The 17,197-nt window shown below is 37.2% G+C and overlaps 3 protein-coding genes across 4 annotated transcripts in view; 1 reads left to right on the top strand and 2 right to left on the bottom strand.

The window, feature by feature from the left end:
* The window catches only part of LOC110437868 (serine protease HTRA2, mitochondrial-like), a 29,323-nt gene extending 15,837 nt beyond the window's left edge, over positions 1 to 13,486 (top strand). Inside the window, exons 1-7 of one of the 2 annotated variants that reach the window (XM_073920677.1) lie at positions 3,841 to 3,963; positions 10,293 to 10,487; positions 10,588 to 10,620; positions 11,807 to 11,915; positions 11,999 to 12,068; positions 12,701 to 12,796; positions 12,882 to 13,486. In XM_073920677.1, the coding sequence (XP_073776778.1) occupies positions 10,359 to 10,487; positions 10,588 to 10,620; positions 11,807 to 11,915; positions 11,999 to 12,068; positions 12,701 to 12,796; positions 12,882 to 13,047 (603 nt within the window). In that variant the 5' untranslated portion in view covers positions 3,841 to 3,963; positions 10,293 to 10,358 and the 3' untranslated portion in view covers positions 13,048 to 13,486. Of the gene's footprint in view, positions 1 to 3,840; positions 3,964 to 10,292; positions 10,488 to 10,587; positions 10,621 to 11,806; positions 11,916 to 11,998; positions 12,069 to 12,700; positions 12,797 to 12,881 lie in introns of those variants that run through there. The other variant, XM_073920678.1, reaches the window with a different exon arrangement.
* pimr161 (Pim proto-oncogene, serine/threonine kinase, related 161) lies at positions 10 to 3,213 on the bottom strand. Its single transcript, XM_073920675.1, has 7 exons — positions 2,867 to 3,213; positions 1,918 to 2,361; positions 1,465 to 1,559; positions 1,240 to 1,290; positions 744 to 1,119; positions 270 to 443; positions 10 to 183 (listed from the first exon to the last, which is right to left on the bottom strand). Exons 1-7 carry the CDS (start codon positions 3,150 to 3,152, stop codon positions 83 to 85), a joined length of 1,527 nt encoding a protein of 508 aa, XP_073776776.1. The 5' UTR covers positions 3,153 to 3,213; the 3' UTR covers positions 10 to 82.
* On the bottom strand, positions 13,475 to 16,940 carry LOC141377127 (serine/threonine-protein kinase pim-2-like). Its single transcript, XM_073920674.1, has 7 exons — positions 16,587 to 16,940; positions 15,637 to 16,080; positions 15,184 to 15,278; positions 14,959 to 15,009; positions 14,463 to 14,838; positions 13,989 to 14,162; positions 13,475 to 13,902 (listed from the first exon to the last, which is right to left on the bottom strand). Exons 1-7 carry the CDS (start codon positions 16,870 to 16,872, stop codon positions 13,802 to 13,804), a joined length of 1,527 nt encoding a protein of 508 aa, XP_073776775.1. The 5' UTR covers positions 16,873 to 16,940; the 3' UTR covers positions 13,475 to 13,801.
* Between the last annotated feature and the right edge of the window lie 257 nt (positions 16,941 to 17,197).

Below are 17,197 nucleotides of genomic sequence, written 5' to 3'. Positions count from 1 at the left end.
AACACAAGTGAGTTCAATAAAATATATCTTTATTACAGACATGTACAAAAATCAAATATACAAAACATTCTGCTAATGTGACTCAGAACTCCAGCATGGACCAGTCGTGGTAAGGCATCTCTTCTAGAGGAATTCTGCACTCTGGATTCTCATGCAGACAAGCCGTCATCATATCACAGCATTCTGTGAAGAAGAAATGGAGAGGTGAGGTTATTGTTGTTATTATTATTAAGCTGTTTCACTTAATTGTTCTTTGATGAACATCTCACCTTGAGAGAGGGTAAATTTGGACCAGTCATGTTGAAGGTAGTACAGGTCATACGCTGATGGGAATTCTCCATGGAGCATTGTGAACAGAAGAACCCCAAGAGAATAGACCGTCGCTGGTTTGGCCCGGTAGCATCCTTTTTCATAAAACTCTGGCGGGATGTACGCTTCTGTGCCTGGAGGAGAGACGTTAAGTTTAGCATCATGTTGAATATATATACCAGATGGGCTTCAGCTGTGCTAATTAACCAGCTTTCAATACGTATATTAATAATGCTTATGCACATTCATAACTAGTGTTGTCAAAAGTATCCACTACCAATCGATACCGACACTCATCACAGTCATATTTGCTGAGCATGTGAACACCAATGGCCAATCAGTGGTGTTTAACAGCGCTCAAATTGACTTGTTAAATGTCAGAATCGATTGGTACCGAAGTCGATACTTTTGACCACACTATTCAAAACACCTACCAGAGAAGAGACTGTAGGCTGATTCCATCATGAAGTCTCCACACCCGAAGTCGATCAGCTTGACTTCCAGTGTGTCGGGGTTCACCAGCAGGTTTTGAAGATTAATATCCCGGTGGAACACCCCGCGGTAACAGCACACGTTGGCCGCATAAACAGCTTGCCTCATGATGGTATGTGCTGTTTTCTCACTGAGGACTCCTCCGCTGACTTCAAGGAATGCCTCCAGGTCCATGCTTGGACTAGGCCGCTCCATCACCATGACATAATGGTTTTCAAAGACCTGCCAGTCCAGGAGCTTAATAATATTCGGACACCTGGAGCCACCGCTGGCCATGTTTGCCAAGGTGATCTCTAGAGGAAGTGGCTGGTCACATGACTGAAAACAAAATAATAATGTTGGTTTTCAAACAAGGGTTTCTGACCACAGCCTGTGGTCTATAATAAATATAAGACTTTATAAACTGAACACAGCGAACAGAAAGTGTAGTCTACTCACAGAGCTGACATCTTGCATATTTGGGGTCTTCTGGACAAATTTAACTGCCACCTGTTTAAAGGAACAAGCGAACAATTAACATGTGCACGGAGATCATTTCATTCAGTCATAAATCCTGAACAGAGGATTCATTCGTCAGCAGAAATGTCCAAACAATGAAAGCTCTGATGATGTTCTTTAAACAGGGAACTTCATCAGAGGATTTGAGTCTACAAAAATGAATACCTGCAGACCATCCTGTATGCGAATCCCCTCATACACGGAGCCGAAACCTCCTTCACCAAGCTGCTTTCCGAGTTTGTAGCGGCAGCTGATGTCATCTGTTAAAAATGAAGAAAATGTCATTAAATTATAAACCAAATAAAAACACAAACAGTTGAAGTCAGAATTATTGTCAGATTTCAGAACATGATAGTTTTAATAACTCATTTCTAATAACTGATGTCTTTTATCTTTGTCGTGATGACAGTACATCATATTTACTGGATATTTTCAAGATACCAGTGTTCAGCTTAAAGTTCTGAATACTTAAACTATATTGCTCTGCATCATTTTTGAAATATTTAAAAAATATTAATAAAAAATCACAGGAGGGTGAATAATTTTGACTACAACTGTATAATTTTACAAAGTTTGATGAGCCTAAACAAATGTTCTGAACTCCAGCAATAAACTTACTATTGTCCAAGCAGGTCCCATCATCTGCTGTAGACTTCACAGCAGAGTCCTCTTGTGAGACCTGATCCGGTAAAGGGTTCGAGTTTTCATCCAGGGCAGAGTCACAGATGTCATCTGTTATGAGCTGCTGGCTCACTGGAGATTCATTGTCCTCATCAGATGGTGAACTTGGAGGACTATCAAGCTCTTGCTCCAGGCTGTCCTCACTGAGGGAGGATTCGTTGTCTTCTGGGAAGTGAAGCTCTGCAGAGTCGTTGTCAATGACCACTGCAGAGTCAAAGCTTTTCACTTCCGGTTTAGAGTCCAAATCTTCGTCTGCTGGAGCATCAAGAGCTGGAGGTTGGAGAACTTCCAGCTCCAGGTTGCTCACAGCAGTGCAGAAGAATTTAGAGCTACTGATGGGCTCTGCGTGAAGTTCGTGGATCTCCTGCACACATAGCTGATCTAATGAGAGGAAGGAACATCATTAATATGACTCTACAACTCTTTTTGACAAGATATTTGAACAGTTCATTTGCAGAAACATTACTCAATGTGTTTTTATTGATGATCTTCATGGGTTTTCTGCATTGAATTAGCAAACAAGTAAACTATATATCTAAAGGCAAAGCTCACTGAAATAAAAAATCCTAATACAAATAATTCTTATTTTTTCTGTTTTTTACACAAAACTACAAATTCTGAAGAAAATTCCTGAAATCAGCAGCCATTAACCTTAATTGTAGGAACACAAAATACTGTGGAAGTCAATGGCTGAAAGCACCTCAAACAGGTTTAAGGAGTAAATTATGACAGAATTGTCTTGTTTATGTGAACTGTGGCTTTAAGAAACTCTTTCTAAAATGTCTTCCAGTAATGTTCATTTCTGATCTTTAAACACTTATGTGATGTGTTTGGTGTGTTTAACAGTATGCTTTAGTAATTAAAAGTGCTCATAAATCTATTTTACCAACAACAGTAGCTATTCTTCTGGAAAAACAGGCGAAGAAGATGGGAGACAATTTGAGTTTCCTCTTTTTCTGTCTCCCTGCCTGTTTTCCTGCAGCGACGGCCGGGTCATCGGTCATCAGATGACGGTGATTCTCTGTCGTGCTGCCGGTGGGTTCCAGTGGCTCACACGGTTGTTCGTTCGCACACTTAACACCAAACGCTTTCTTCAGACGGTTAATCAGTTTTGAAAATGCCATTTTATCACTGTACTGTTGAATCGCAGAAAGTACTGAACTACTAGACATCCAAAGAAGCTAATGAGAGTTTCTGCTACGTCAAAAGCTTTTTACTGTCACTGATGATGTCAGAGTTCCACAGTTCCATTTGGTATGACGTAGAGACTTTTTAAAACACAACAAACTTCTAATGCAGGCCCGCGCTAGACTGACTGACTCATTCGCCTTAATGTGCTCACACAGCCACCTGCTTATACACATTTTTTCCAATTATTCATTAAATTAATTTTGCACTTAGGCCTATGTAGGTATTTTTCCTGTCATGCACAACTTTTCTGCGTTTTGCTTTTTGTTACAATTTTTATCATGTTTATATATATTTATACGTGCGAGTGTGTGTGTGTGTGTGTGTGTGTGTGTGTGTGTGTGTGTGTGTGTGTGTGTGTGTGTGTGTGTGTGTGTGTGTGATTCATTTATTTTGAGTAGCTCATTTCAGTTATTTTATATTTTCGTTATCAATTATTTATCATTTTAACAGTATTATTATTATCAGTTATATTATATTTTATATATTATGGTTATATAAATTCGTTATTGTTGTGAATTCTTTTTTAAATGAATAATGCTTCAAATAATAAATTAAAAAGAAAAATATGCAACAAAATGAAGTTATCCATGTATTACCTGAAACCGCCAGTAGGTGGTGGTAGGACACTGTCTTAAGTGAATAAGACATTTATTCAGCAACAAAGCAACTGTTGTATTTATGAATAGGTCAAGGATGAATCGACTCTCACAATTTATTTAAATCCACAGATTCATTCACAAAAATAACCCACTCTAGCCTAAATAAGGACCGAACCTATGTGAACGCTAACAGGTAGGATCAAATTCTTGTGGATTAAACATCTTTATTGACATTAATTGCAGTAGATTTTATTAAGTTACAACAAAAGGTATGAAATGGTTTTAATTGCGAACTGTACTTATTTTATGTGTGAACATGCTACATGCTAACACCGTCACAGCATTGCAGTCAACTAATTTAGAGTTACTAACGTTAGTCAACAGTGCCCGTGTTCCGGAGAATTCAGTTCCCCTGTTCCCCCATTCACAGCGCATGCGCAACTTACAGCTGATTCCATGTACACAAATCATGACGTCATGAATTCACTTCGCGAACTGAAACAGTTCATGGTTGTTTTGCTGTATTTTCGTAAGCCCAGTGTTTATTTCATCACAGAGTTTATAACATTTTGTAATTATTTGCATAGACACACGTGTCTATGGTATTGTTCCTGTTTTTAGCACGCGTTCGCTTGTTTCTTTCAAACAGTTTGCCTTGTCGAAAAAAATAAACCATACTACACTGCACAAATTATAGTGTGTTTTATTTCAGATAAATCACAGTGATACTTGTGTTGTTTTGAAAGACATATTTACGTAGCTTCTCATGTATCTTCAGAAAGTGACTTTACATTAAAAACACAGGAGTACGGATTTTCCCGAAGCAGAGGAAATTGTGTTACTGTGTGAATTGTGAAGCTTCTGAGGATTGGAAAACACAATATACAATATCTTTTTAACATCAGATTTAAATCTAACAATTTTGTTATACTAAAAAAAAACATAAGTAGGCGTAAATTAAAAGGATGATACATTAAATGAGTTTACTATTTGAATATTTATATATTTATTATATATATAAACTAGCAAAAAAAGCTAAAATCTTTTAAAACGAACCAACCAAAAATTTGTGCACATTTTCAAGTGTTTAAAGCAAGCTAAGCAATGATATTCTTCATTATAGGCTGTACAATATATCTTATCAGCATTAATATTGCAATGTGCCCATCTGCAGTAGTCACATCTGCAATGTTGAACAGCACAGGAGTTCAGAGTACATGTGATTTGTGGAGTAGCTGCAGATTTTAACCAAAATTAAATAAAAAAAGTATTATTTGCATGTGATTTCAAAAAGTTTAATACATTCAGGCACAAGAAATTATAACTTTTATATCTTAAACAAATATTAATTGTACTTATTTTTTTATATAAAGAAGACTAGTGTTATTTTACATTTGATTATTCAATTTCTGTACTGAATGCTCAAAAAAAAAAACAAAAAAAAAAACACACTGTTTATCTCAGCAGTTTTGTCTTTGCCCTGTTTTTATATGCTTGTAAATTGTTTTATGCATGATTCAACCAGTCCCCTACAAAATCATGCCAATCAATGTAAAATAATGAATTATTTTCTAACAGAGCTATTTAACCAATCTGGTGAAATTGTATTTATATCACAATATATAAGGCAGACCAACGAAATATTGCAATATTAGTTTTATTTTGTTTTTTCAATATCGCACAGCCCTATTCTGCCAACACATGACTGGTGATCAATCACAGGCAATCTGAAAGATCATGCAGGGTAATTACCCACAATTGCCTCATCATTAAAATAATGTTTAACAGCTTTTGTCAATTTAACAAGAACTAAAGGTACAAAAATTGTTAAAAATAAAAAAGTACCCATTTACCCAAGCAGGTGAATGCATATGGTCATTGTGTAGTCCACAAAAACAACATAAATCACTGTAAATACACTTATCTGAACATATAAGAGTTTAGACATAATTATACCATTAAAAAAATGTCACCAGCATCATTGTAGTGCCTTTCAAACCCACAAAAGGTAATATATAGGAGTTAACACTTCTTTGGGCAATGTAAAAAATTCCCATGCCTTTTCAATGGTAACACCCCTTTATAGATAGTAAAAAAGTTAAAAAAAAAAAAAAAAAATTTTGAGCCTATCTTTTATCTGTTTTCTGTGCTGTATCCATAATTGTTGTTTAAAAGCCCTTTCTGCAGATGAAAACTGTTGGAGACAATTATTAGATTAAAAAGACGTCATTGTATTGTTGTTTTGTTTTTTAATCCAGGAAACTCCCTTGCTTACAGAAAATCTGTTCTCTTGTGTTTTCATATGCAGATAAGTGACAAATATTTGCATTAACAGTCTATGCAATTTTTAAACATTACAAGCATCATTGTGACTTACCTAAAACAAGAGACACTAATTTTGCAGTGCTATTTTTCTCGACAAGGCTTATTTGAAAGACAATGCTTGTTTGAAAGAAAAACACGCACATCACGCACACATTAACAACAAAACAATTAATGAGTGCATGCAAAAATTACAATTACTAAATATAACAAAAAATGTTTAATGCAACCAACATTAGGCTTGTTAATACAGCAAAACCAACACGATTTTTATTTATTTTTATTTTCAAAACCAACACGAATTGATTCACTAGCGAAGCGAAAGCATGACGTCATTACTGAGAATCAGCGCATGCGCTGTGAAGGGGGGAACAGGGGGAACTGAATTCTCCGGAACACCCGCCTTCACTAAGTGAAAAATGCGAATTAAAAAGAAACAATAACCTAAATAAAATAAACAATTACAAATTAAACAAATGAATATTTAAGTCAGTGTAATTAGATGTAACGTTTATTACTGTATGTCTCAGGCTAGTAGCGCTAATTAGCATTTGATGCTAATGCTAACATTGATGCAACTTAATGTAACGTAAATATTAATGTTATATTAACGGTACTGTAACTTTAATCTATTGTTTTACTTAAAAGCTCGATCAAACCTTTAACGTTAACATCAGTCAGATTAATTGCTATTTGAGTGATTCTGTTAATATTAACATACATTTGTTTCTGTCTAGTTAACTTTAGGAACTATACAGTGAGAGGAATTATTTAGTTTTATATTACAGAAACTCGATATTTCTTTTCTATATTTTTGTTAGGCCACAGTTTGAAATGCCATTCTGCAGGCTGAAATGGCATATTTAACACAATTAACCACGGCTTTACTACAAATAATACAGTCAGGTTTATTTTGTGTGGATAAATGTAAGCTTACTTTAGTAAAACTATGTTTTTGTCTTATTGGCTAAATGGGCTCATGAAAGTGTTTCACATAGAAATGAATAAATAATAATTAATAATAATAATTCCTTACATTTATATAGCACGTTTCCTGCACACTCAAAGTGCTTTACGCATTGGTGGAACATGTTTCCCGAAAGCCATTTTGAAATGGAAACAATATTTTTCTTTCCCATTTATAGATGATGTTTGGTCAACAATACATTTTTACGCTCAAATCAGGTAGAAGAAATTCATTTCAAAATATTACACAGGTACTACTATCCCTGCAATATATTTAATAATAAATAATAATAATAATAAAAAAATCACAAAAATGTTCTTTTTGTACTTGTGAATTTTCTGATGATTTTTGGAAACAGGTTTCAGGGTTGATTTTTGATTAATTTGGAGATATGCTGTAGAGAGAGGAATCATTAAAAGGCCAGAAGTGAAAATTCTGTCGTCATTTACTCCAAACATGCTTGCGTTCTTGTGATATTTTGAGAAGTCAGTGGTCCCTCACTGATTATAAAAAACACACACACACACACACACACACAAACACATTCTCTATGCAGTTACATTGACTGTAATTTAAGTTATAAAAGCAAACAATATACTTTTTTTTTGTTTTATATTAATTATGACGTATTTAAAGTAAGACTTTCTGGCAAATAGGCTCATTTTTCAAGTTACTCAGAGTTAAACTGTTGAGTTTGGTCATTTTAATCCGTTCAGCTGATCTCTGGGTCTAACAAATAGTCCAAAATCTTTGATTATTACTCCAGAATGAGAGTATAGCAAAGATTATAGAATACACATGACGTGTCACTCATATACTTTTGAATGGGAAAAGTGAAGCAGTCATTATGGCAAATGAAGCCCCACCTTTTAGTACATTAGCCAATCAGCGATCAGTATAGAATGACAATTCTCCAGGGGAGGGGCTTGGACTAGATGTGAGTTTTTGCAGATATTGTGTGATATAGACATTTATAAATTAAACAAAAAGGACAGTTACTGTTTAATTTTATTGGTTATTCATAGTATGTAATGTAATCGTAATCTTGGCAAGCAGTTTTGAAGAATTTGATTTACCCATTCAAACAGAATGCCCATGTATACCTCCCAAGAGGCGTATAGGTATAGTTACTAGCCATGTCAAGTTGGAACATAGCAGCTATTCATTTCCATCAGTCTTGGTGCATACTTTAACTACACAAGAGTCAAGTCTTACTTTAAAAACTCTTAGGAATTTTTTGAGCGAGATGCTAATGGTCTAATCTGATTCAAGGATCTATGCTAAGCTAAGCTAAAAGTTCTTCTGTCAGACCCGGAGTTTGTCTGAATGGATTTAAAGAGCCCCTATTATACATTAAAAAGGGTCATATTTTGTTTTGTTTTGGGGGGGGGGGGTCTCCAACAACAGGCTGATGTGCATTCAAGGGCAAAGTACACTTTCATTGTCTTAAAATATGCATTTATTTTTATCAAATTATGCCAGCGACACGCTTATGATTATTTAACAGTTAATTTGTTCCTACACCCCTCCCTAATGCGATGCTAATCTGCGCTGATTGGTCCTATTGTACTCTGTTGTGATTGGTCAACAGCGTTCAGCGTGAGACAGAGAGAAATGCCCACCATGGCTTATCAACAATATTGAAGTAGTCAGAGTGCAGAGTGTATGTGTGAGTATACCTGCCAACACTCACGTTTTTTTTTCGGGAGTCTCCTGTAATTTCAGACCCATCTCCCGCCACCCTCCCGTTTTGTTATTTATCCCGGAAACTGATGATGGCCATAGCAACGACAAGTGCCAGTGGATTGTGCATTTATATGTAAATGCATTTAAATCCATAAACAAAGCGGCACACGTCGCATTTTCATCATGGCATTAGACGTGATATGAGAATATAAAGAGTTAACCAGATGCACTACAAGCGGTTATAAGTAGCAAAAAACAATTAAATACATAATTTGTAGAGAAAACAAAGAGGCAACCATTTTAATTGCACATACTTACACTTGTGAAATGGAGGAAGAAACTGATCCATAAACTGTGTACTGTAAAGTTCCTGTCGAGCTCTGACAAAGTCCCATACGTCAACAGACTTTTCTGATCTAAAGCACTCATCAGAAAAATGACAGGAACACAGCACAAGCCTGGGCTGTAATGTTGAGGTATTTTTGCCAAAATAAACCTCAACCACTGACTCTTCACTGTTTCATCTTTGAGTAGAGAAAATAACACTAACTTTCCCCTCACACTTCAGAGCACAGCGTCTTCGCGACATGATTCAACTGGCGTCTGCTACAGTGTCCTTTTTCTTTTTCTTTGCTACTGTGTTTGTGGGCGGGGCTTTAATCATATTAAAAAAAAGAAAACAGGTGAAAAACATACCGTGTGCAATAATAAAAGGATGATCAAACGCACACAGTTAACATTAGGCCCATTAATTATCTGTTCAAAGATTGTTTAAAGCTAAAGCTGCAACTGCTGCTGCATACATAAAATACCTTCTTTTTTTGTTTTTTAATCTCGAGCTCTTGAAAATGGTGGATGTGTATCACTTTTTGTCAAGTCTATTTCAAACAGAACCGATCGCAGCATTGTGTTTCCAGTCAAGGTTGCTTCACGCAAGGAAATAAGAGCGTGCACGCTTTTAAAAAATTGCGCGCATCACATAACATTCTGTATTCATCTGCTTTCTTTTGCTTGCATGAACACAGTTGTTTTTGTCAGTCGGGCTGCTTCTCATTTCTAGAGGTTCATCCTTATTGTTGAACCCTACTTTAAAAAAAATACAATTTATAACTGATTTTCGACCAGCCAAAGTGGATAGTGGGAGTGGCTGTCTAATCCGCCACAGCCGAAGTCTACCTGCGGTTGGTGGGTGTTAATATCAAGCCCTAGTGTTAACCCATTAATCTGTTTATACTGTATTTAGGCTACATACACACTGTAATATTTCAGGAGGAACCGCCGAATACAAATATGGAAATAAACTCGAAATTGTGATAACCTTAGTGACATTTGGTTTTGTATCCTCAGATTTTTAAATGCAGTAATATTACAGCAACTAAAGAATAATTATAGTCAACAATTTTAGGTAAACCAACAGTAACAGAGGAGGCTTTTATGTTTGGAAGGCCATTTTTGCAATTGATTTTTTACAGTTTACTTTTACCACAGTTCTAGTACATGGCCATATAGTCTGACATAATGTCATTGTGTTCTCTGTCTTGTCCCAGAATCCTCTACCAACGTTGCGTCTTGGCAAGTCATCTGATGTGCGTCAAGGTGAATTTGTGGTTGCCATGGGGAGCCCCTTTTCTCTTAAAAACACCATCACATCTGGAATCGTCAGCTCTGCTCAGAGAGGCAGTAAAGAACTGGGTCTCTCCAACTCCAACATGGACTACATCCAGACGGACGCTACCATAGATGTAAGAGCACTGGAAAATGGGTGGTGTTGCATGCAAAAAAAATGTATGTCATCATTTAATGAATTGCATTCCATCACTCAATCACAATTCTGCTTTACAGTTTGGAAATTCAGGAGGGCCTCTCATAAACCTGGTGAGTCGCTGACATTTACTCAAAAAACTGCTTCTGCCTTTTGGTTTAAAGGGTCACGAAACACTAAAACATATTTTTGAGATGTTAATAGTCATATATATGTTCCACGCTGCTAAAAACACTCTTAGGACACATATTTAACAATAAAAGTGAAAATTGGTTGTTTTTGCTTTATTTCAAACAAATTCGTTCTTCCGGTTTGAAAAGAAATTTTGAAGCTACGTCAAGGCCATGAGCTCCTTGTGTAAATTCCAGCATGGAGACTGGCTGTCTGTAACAGCGGGTACAATGTGACGTCTTTGAGCGTTCATCATTAATTCAAGAGAAAGACGAACTAATCAGCGTGCTCTATTGTGAATGAGGTGCAACTTTATTAATATGCATGATAGCTTCAAAAACTACCTGTTACAGTATTCAGAGAGACGCGACGTTGTGTTGCTAACCGTAAATAAAATATGTGGAAGAAGAGGAATTGTTCAGAGACATGGGTTGTCAGTGTTGTTTATAAACGTGCCACAACAAAGGTTTTGTTTTCATTTCCCCGTGATGAGAAAGGACCCACATTTGTGGACTACAGTGGTCTTCTAACACGCAACAAAATTATGTTTGTAAGAAACATTTTTACCCGAGAGCTTTTTGTATTATAAATGGTGAAATCCAGATTTGCCACTCGTCTTCTTATAAAAAAAGACGCAAATCCAGTTCGCGTTGATTGTCCTGTCTCTACGGATTTGGTAAGTAAGCAATCGGTGTTCCTTGTTATTCAGATGGCAAAGTAGGCCATTAAAACTACACTCTTCTAGCAGTTCCTCGGATCCAATATGTCGTTTGTCATGGGGGGCACGCATGAAATGTTCTTGAATGAAAATGAAAGTGCCAAACTGCAGTTAAAGTCGACAAATTAAGAATGAAACTCCCCAAAATTACATGACACTATTATTATTATTATTATTATATTTATATTATTATATATCATTATTATTATTGTACAATAAGGTGAAGGAGAAAGTTATTAGTGCACATTTAGTAGTTGACTACAGATTGCTGGACCTTCAGAGCAACACAGAGCTTCATGACTGTCATATTAAGAACGTGAATTGTTTTCAAATGTTCATCAATATTGTATTGTACTGCCCATACTCTAGCCTTATGTAATAAACTGATGTGTCATGTTTGTACTCTTCAGGATGGTGAGGTCATCGGCATTAATACCATGAAAGTGACAGCAGGGATTTCCTTCGCTATTCCCTCAGACAGAGTCCGTCTCTTCCTTGACCGATCTGCAGACAAACAGAGTAAGAATGACCTCACAGCTGCTTGCTTTTGTCTGTGACAGCATTTTTTTTCACTGACAGATGGTTATTGGGTCTTTTTACAGAGTCTTGGTTTGGAGAATCGGGATCGAAAAGGCGTTACATTGGAGTGATGATGTTGACTTTGACCCCCAGGTGCCAAACACTTTTATTACAATTTTACAGGAGAGCAAAATTCATACATTATGGAATCTACAGATTTTTGTTATATACCACTAGATTTGGCTCTTAGAAATTCAAGTGCTGGAATACCTGGAAAATTGGCTTGTTCTGTTGAAAAGTGCTTTTTTCACGCCCGAAAAAAAATGTTTGTGAATTTTTGTGACAATTTAATGCAAAAATACTACCGTGACACAATCTACCGTGATTCCGAAGCAGTGATTTAAATGATATGAGAAGTGGCCAATCACAGTCGACCTTGTCTAGTTTTACCTGAAATGTAAGAGCGGGACAAAGGCCTTACTGTGTTGCAGTGACAAAAAAAAACAACTTAAAAACAAATGTATTATGGGAATAATGCTTTTCGGATGTTTTTACTATGTTATTAGCAAGAGTAATTAAACCGCAGACATTGAAGTGTTTTTGGTTGAAGCGAATGTAATATTGATTGTTTTGCTGATCTGTCTATCAAACTATCAATTAATCAATCAATCTATCTATGAATCTATCTATCTATCTTATCTATTTATCAATCGATCCTTAAACCGTAAACTTTGCACTGAAGTGAGTCTTTTATCATCTTTAAATTCTCTTTTTCCCCTCCTCAGTATAATCGAAGAGCTAAGGATGCGAGACCCGTCCTTCCCTGATGTTTCTCATGGAGTTCTCATCCACCGTGTGATTGTAGGATCTCCAGCCAACAGGTGTGCTGCTCTCTGAACATGATGTTATCAGCTGTTGATTAAGGCATCCTATTGATGATGTCATTTCCTGTTTTCTGTTTTGCAGAGCCGGAATGAAGCCAGGAGATGTTATTATTGAGATCAATGGGGTAAAGGTGAACACGTCGGAGGAGATATATAATGCTGTGAGGACCAGCGAAAGCTTAAATGTGGTGGTCCGCCGGGGGGCCGACCTGCTCATGCTGCACATGACCCCAGAGTCCACAGAGTGACATCAAGCCAAGTATTTAGTAAGATTAAGAAATGGTGAGTAATGAGAAGCTGTCATAGTTGGAGCTGTTGTAAGAAAGGAATCATCTAAAGAGTTGAACAGTTTTAGCAAACGCTGGACATTCGTGTAGTAAACGTGTTTCTGGAAGCGTATGAAATAATGTGGATGATTCAGACTTCTGTACACTGGATAAACCTCAGTGTGTCTGCGCAAACTACACTATCAGTATTGATTTGAAGGAATATCACTGAATATTTTGTTTAGGATTGTCATGATGGCAACAAACACTCAACGACCTTAATAAAACTGGGTGCTCTTATTGTGAAAATGCTGATGTTTTGTATTGAGTCTCACATTCTCATGTTACGACGTTTGTATTTTAATACATTTTTCTGAACAGCTCTGATTTCACAATAAACCATTGGAATATTTATGGATGATTTGCTTATGTCGCAGGGACTGATATGTTTAGGTTTTGGGTCAGCGCTGTACAGCATTCTGAAAAAGTGTATTTCTAAAAGTGCGCCGTAATGACGCCAGTGTCAACTGCAGTGTGTGTTGGAAAGGACTGGATGCTGTTCAAACCTCATGCCAAATTTTTGTCACCCCATACAAAACCAGTTTAAATCCACACAATCTGACAACACTGGGGCTAGATCACAATATAAGCCACAACACAAGTGAGTTCAATAAAATATATCTTTATTACAGACATGTACAAAAATCAAATATACAAAACATTCTGCTAATGTGACTCAGAACTCCAGCATGGACCAGTCGTGGTAAGGCATCTCTTCTAGAGGAATTCTGCACTCTGGATTCTCATGCAGACAAGCCCTCATCATATCACAGCATTCTGTGAAGAAGAAATGGAGAGGTGAGGTTATTGTTATTATTATTATTAAGCTGTTTCACTTAATTGTTCTTTGATGAACATCTCACCTTGAGAGAGGTTAAATTTGGACCAGTCATGTTGAAGGTAGTACAGGTCATACGCTGATGGGAATTCTCCATGGAGCATTGTGAACAGAAGAACCCCAAGAGAATAGACCGTCGCTGGTTTGGCCCGGTAGCATCCTTTTTCATAAAACTCTGGCGGGATGTACGCTTCTGTGCCTGGAGGAGAGACGTTTAGTTTAGCATCATGTTGAATATATATACCAGATGGGCTTCAGCTGTGCTAATTAACCAGCTTTCAATACGTTTATAAATAATGCTTATGCACATTCATAACTAGTGTTGTCAAAAGTATCAACTACCAATCGATACCGACACTCATCACAGTCATATTTGCTGAGCATGTGAACACCAATGGCCAATCAGTGGTGTTTAACAGCGCTCAAATTGACTTGTTAAATGTCAGAATCGATTGGTACCGAAGTCGATACTTTTGACCACACTATTCAAAACACCTACCAGAGAAGAGACTGTAGGCTGATTCCATCATGAAGTCTCCACACCCGAAGTCGATCAGCTTGACTTCCAGTGTGTCGGGGTTCACCAGCAGGTTTTGAAGCTTAATGTCCCGGTGGAACACCCCGCGGTAACAGCACACGTTGGCCGCATAAACAGCTTGCCTCATGATGGTATGTGCTGTTTTCTCACTGAGGACTCCTCCGCTGACTTCAAGGAATGCCTCCAGGTCCATGCTTGGACTAGGCCGCTCCATCACCATGACATAATGGTTTTCAAAGACCTGCCAGTCCAGGAGCTTAATAATATTCGGACACCTGGAGCCACCGCTGGCCATGTTTGCCAAGGTGATCTCTAGAGGAAGTGGCTGGTCACATGACTGAAAACAAAATAATAATGTTGGTTTTCAAACAAGGGTTTCTGACCACAGCCTGTGGTCTATAATAAATATAAGACTTTATAAACTGAACACAGCGAACAGAAAGTGTAGTCTACTCACAGAGCTGACATCTTGCATATTTGGGGTCTTCTGGACAAATTTAACTGCCACCTGTTTAAAGGAACAAGCGAACAATTAACATGTGCACGGAGATCATTTCATTCAGTCATAAATCCTGAACAGAGGATTCATTCGTCAGCAGAAATGTCCAAACAATGAAAGCTCTGATGATGTTCTTTAAACAGGGAACTTCATCAGAGGATTTGAGTCTACAAAAATGAATACCTGCAGACCATCCTGTATGCGAATCCCCTCATACACGGAGCCGAAACCTCCTTCACCAAGCTGCTTTCCGAGTTTGTAGCGGCAGCTGATGTCATCTGTTAAAAATGAAGAAAATGTCATTAAATTATAAACCAAATAAAAACACAAACAGTTGAAGTCAGAATTATTGTCAGATTTCAGAACATGATAGTTTTAATAACTCATTTCTAATAACTGATGTCTTTTATCTTTGTCGTGATGACAGTACATCATATTTACTGGATATTTTCAAGATACCAGTGTTCAGCTTAAAGTTCTGAATACTTAAACTTTATTGCTCTGCATCATTTTTGAAATATTTAAAAAATATTAATAAAAAATCACAGGAGGGTGAATAATTTTGACTACAACTGTATAATTTTACAAAGTTTGATGAGCCTAAACAAATGTTCTGAACTCCAGCAATAAACTTACTATTGTCCAAGCAGGTCCCATCATCTGCTGTAGACTTCACAGCAGAGTCCTCTTGTGAGACCTGATCCGGTAAAGGGTTCGAGTTTTCATCCAGGGCAGAGTCACAGATGTCATCTGTTATGAGCTGCTGGCTCACTGGAGATTCATTGTCCTCATCAGATGGTGAACTTGGAGGACTATCAAGCTCTTGCTCCAGGCTGTCCTCACTGAGGGAGGATTCGTTGTCTTCTGGGAAGTGAAGCTCTGCAGAGTCGTTGTCAATGACCACTGCAGAGTCAAAGCTTTTCACTTCCGGTTTAGAGTCCAAATCTTCGTCTGCTGGAGCATCAAGAGCTGGAGGTTGGAGAACTTCCAGCTCCAGGTTGCTCACAGCAGTGCAGAAGAATTTAGAGCTACTGATGGGCTCTGCGTGAAGTTCGTGGATCTCCTGCACACATAGCTGATCTAATGAGAGGAAGGAACATCATTAATATGACTCTACAACTCTTTTTGACAAGATATTTGAACAGTTCATTTGCAGAAACATTACTCAATGTGTTTTTATTGATGATCTTCATGGGTTTTCTGCATTGAATTAGCAAACAAGTAAACTATATATCTAAAGGCAAAGCTCACTGAAATAAAAAATCCTAATACAAATAATTCTTATTTTTTCTGTTTTTTACACAAAACTACAAATTCTGAAGAAAATTCCTGAAATCAGCAGCCATTAACCTTAATTGTAGGAACACAAAATACTGTGGAAGTCAATGGCTGAAAGCACCTCAAACAGGTTTAAGGAGTAAATTATGACAGAATTGTCTTGTTTATGTGAACTGTGGCTTTAAGAAACTCTTTCTAAAATGTCTTCCAGTTAATGTTCATTTCTGATCTTTAAACACTTATGTGATGTGTTTGGTGTGTTTAACAGTATGCTTTAGTAATTAAAAGTGCTCATAAATCTATTTTACCAACAACAGTAGCTATTCTTCTGGAAAAACAGGCGAAGAAGATGGGAGACAATTTGAGTTTCCTCTTTTTCTGTCTCCCTGCCTGTTTTCCTGCAGCGACGGCCGGGTCATCGGTCATCAGATGACGGTGATTCTCTGTCGTGCTGCCGGTGGGTTCCAGTGGCTCACACGGTTGTTCGTTCGCACACTTAACACCAAACGCTTTCTTCAGACGGTTAATCAGTTTTGAAAATGCCATTTTATCACTGTACTGTTGAATCGCAGAAAGTACTGAACTACTAGACATCCAAAGAAGCTAATGAGAGTTTCTGCTACGTCAAAAGCTTTTTACTGTCACTGATGATGTCAGAGTTCCACAGTTCCATTTGGTATGACGTAGAGACTTTTTAAAACACAACAAACTTCTAATGCAGGCCCGCGCTAGACTGACTGACTCATTCGCCTTAATGTGCTCACACAGCCACCTGCTTATACACATTTTTTCCAATTATTCATTAAATTAATTTTGCACTTAGGCCTATGTAGGTATTTTTCCTGTCATGCACAACTTTTCTGCGTTTTGCTTTTTGTTACAATTTTTATCATGTTTATATATATTTATACGTGCGAGT

The sequence above is a fragment of the Danio rerio genome, chromosome 13 (genome assembly GCF_049306965.1).
Source record: "Danio rerio strain Tuebingen ecotype United States chromosome 13, GRCz12tu, whole genome shotgun sequence".
NCBI classification, from domain to species: Eukaryota; Metazoa; Chordata; class Actinopteri; order Cypriniformes; family Danionidae; genus Danio; species Danio rerio.
The sequence above is the reverse complement of the archived record's forward strand: the minus strand, read 5'-3'. Positions and strand labels throughout refer to the sequence as shown.

What these genes read in the sequence shown, in the direction of transcription:
- LOC141377127 (XM_073920674.1), bottom strand. Translation starts at nt 16,872, where the DNA reads ATGTCTAGTAGTTCAGTACTTTCTGCGATTCAACAGTACAGTGATAAA. An exon ending in AAGAATAGCTACTGTTGTTG is followed by an intron (nt 16,081 to 16,586) that starts GTAAAATAGATT and finishes TCCTCTCATTAG; the next exon opens with ATCAGCTATGTGTGCAGGAG. An exon ending in TGGGACCTGCTTGGACAATA is followed by an intron (nt 15,279 to 15,636) that starts GTAAGTTTATTG and finishes CATTTTTAACAG; the next exon opens with ATGACATCAGCTGCCGCTAC.
- pimr161 (XM_073920675.1), bottom strand. Translation starts at nt 3,152, where the DNA reads ATGTCTAGTAGTTCAGTACTTTCTGCGATTCAACAGTACAGTGATAAA. An exon ending in GCATACAGGATGGTCTGCAG is followed by an intron (nt 1,291 to 1,464) that starts GTATTCATTTTT and finishes TCCTTTAAACAG; the next exon opens with GTGGCAGTTAAATTTGTCCA. An exon ending in AGCCTACAGTCTCTTCTCTG is followed by an intron (nt 444 to 743) that starts GTAGGTGTTTTG and finishes TCTCTCCTCCAG; the next exon opens with GCACAGAAGCGTACATCCCG.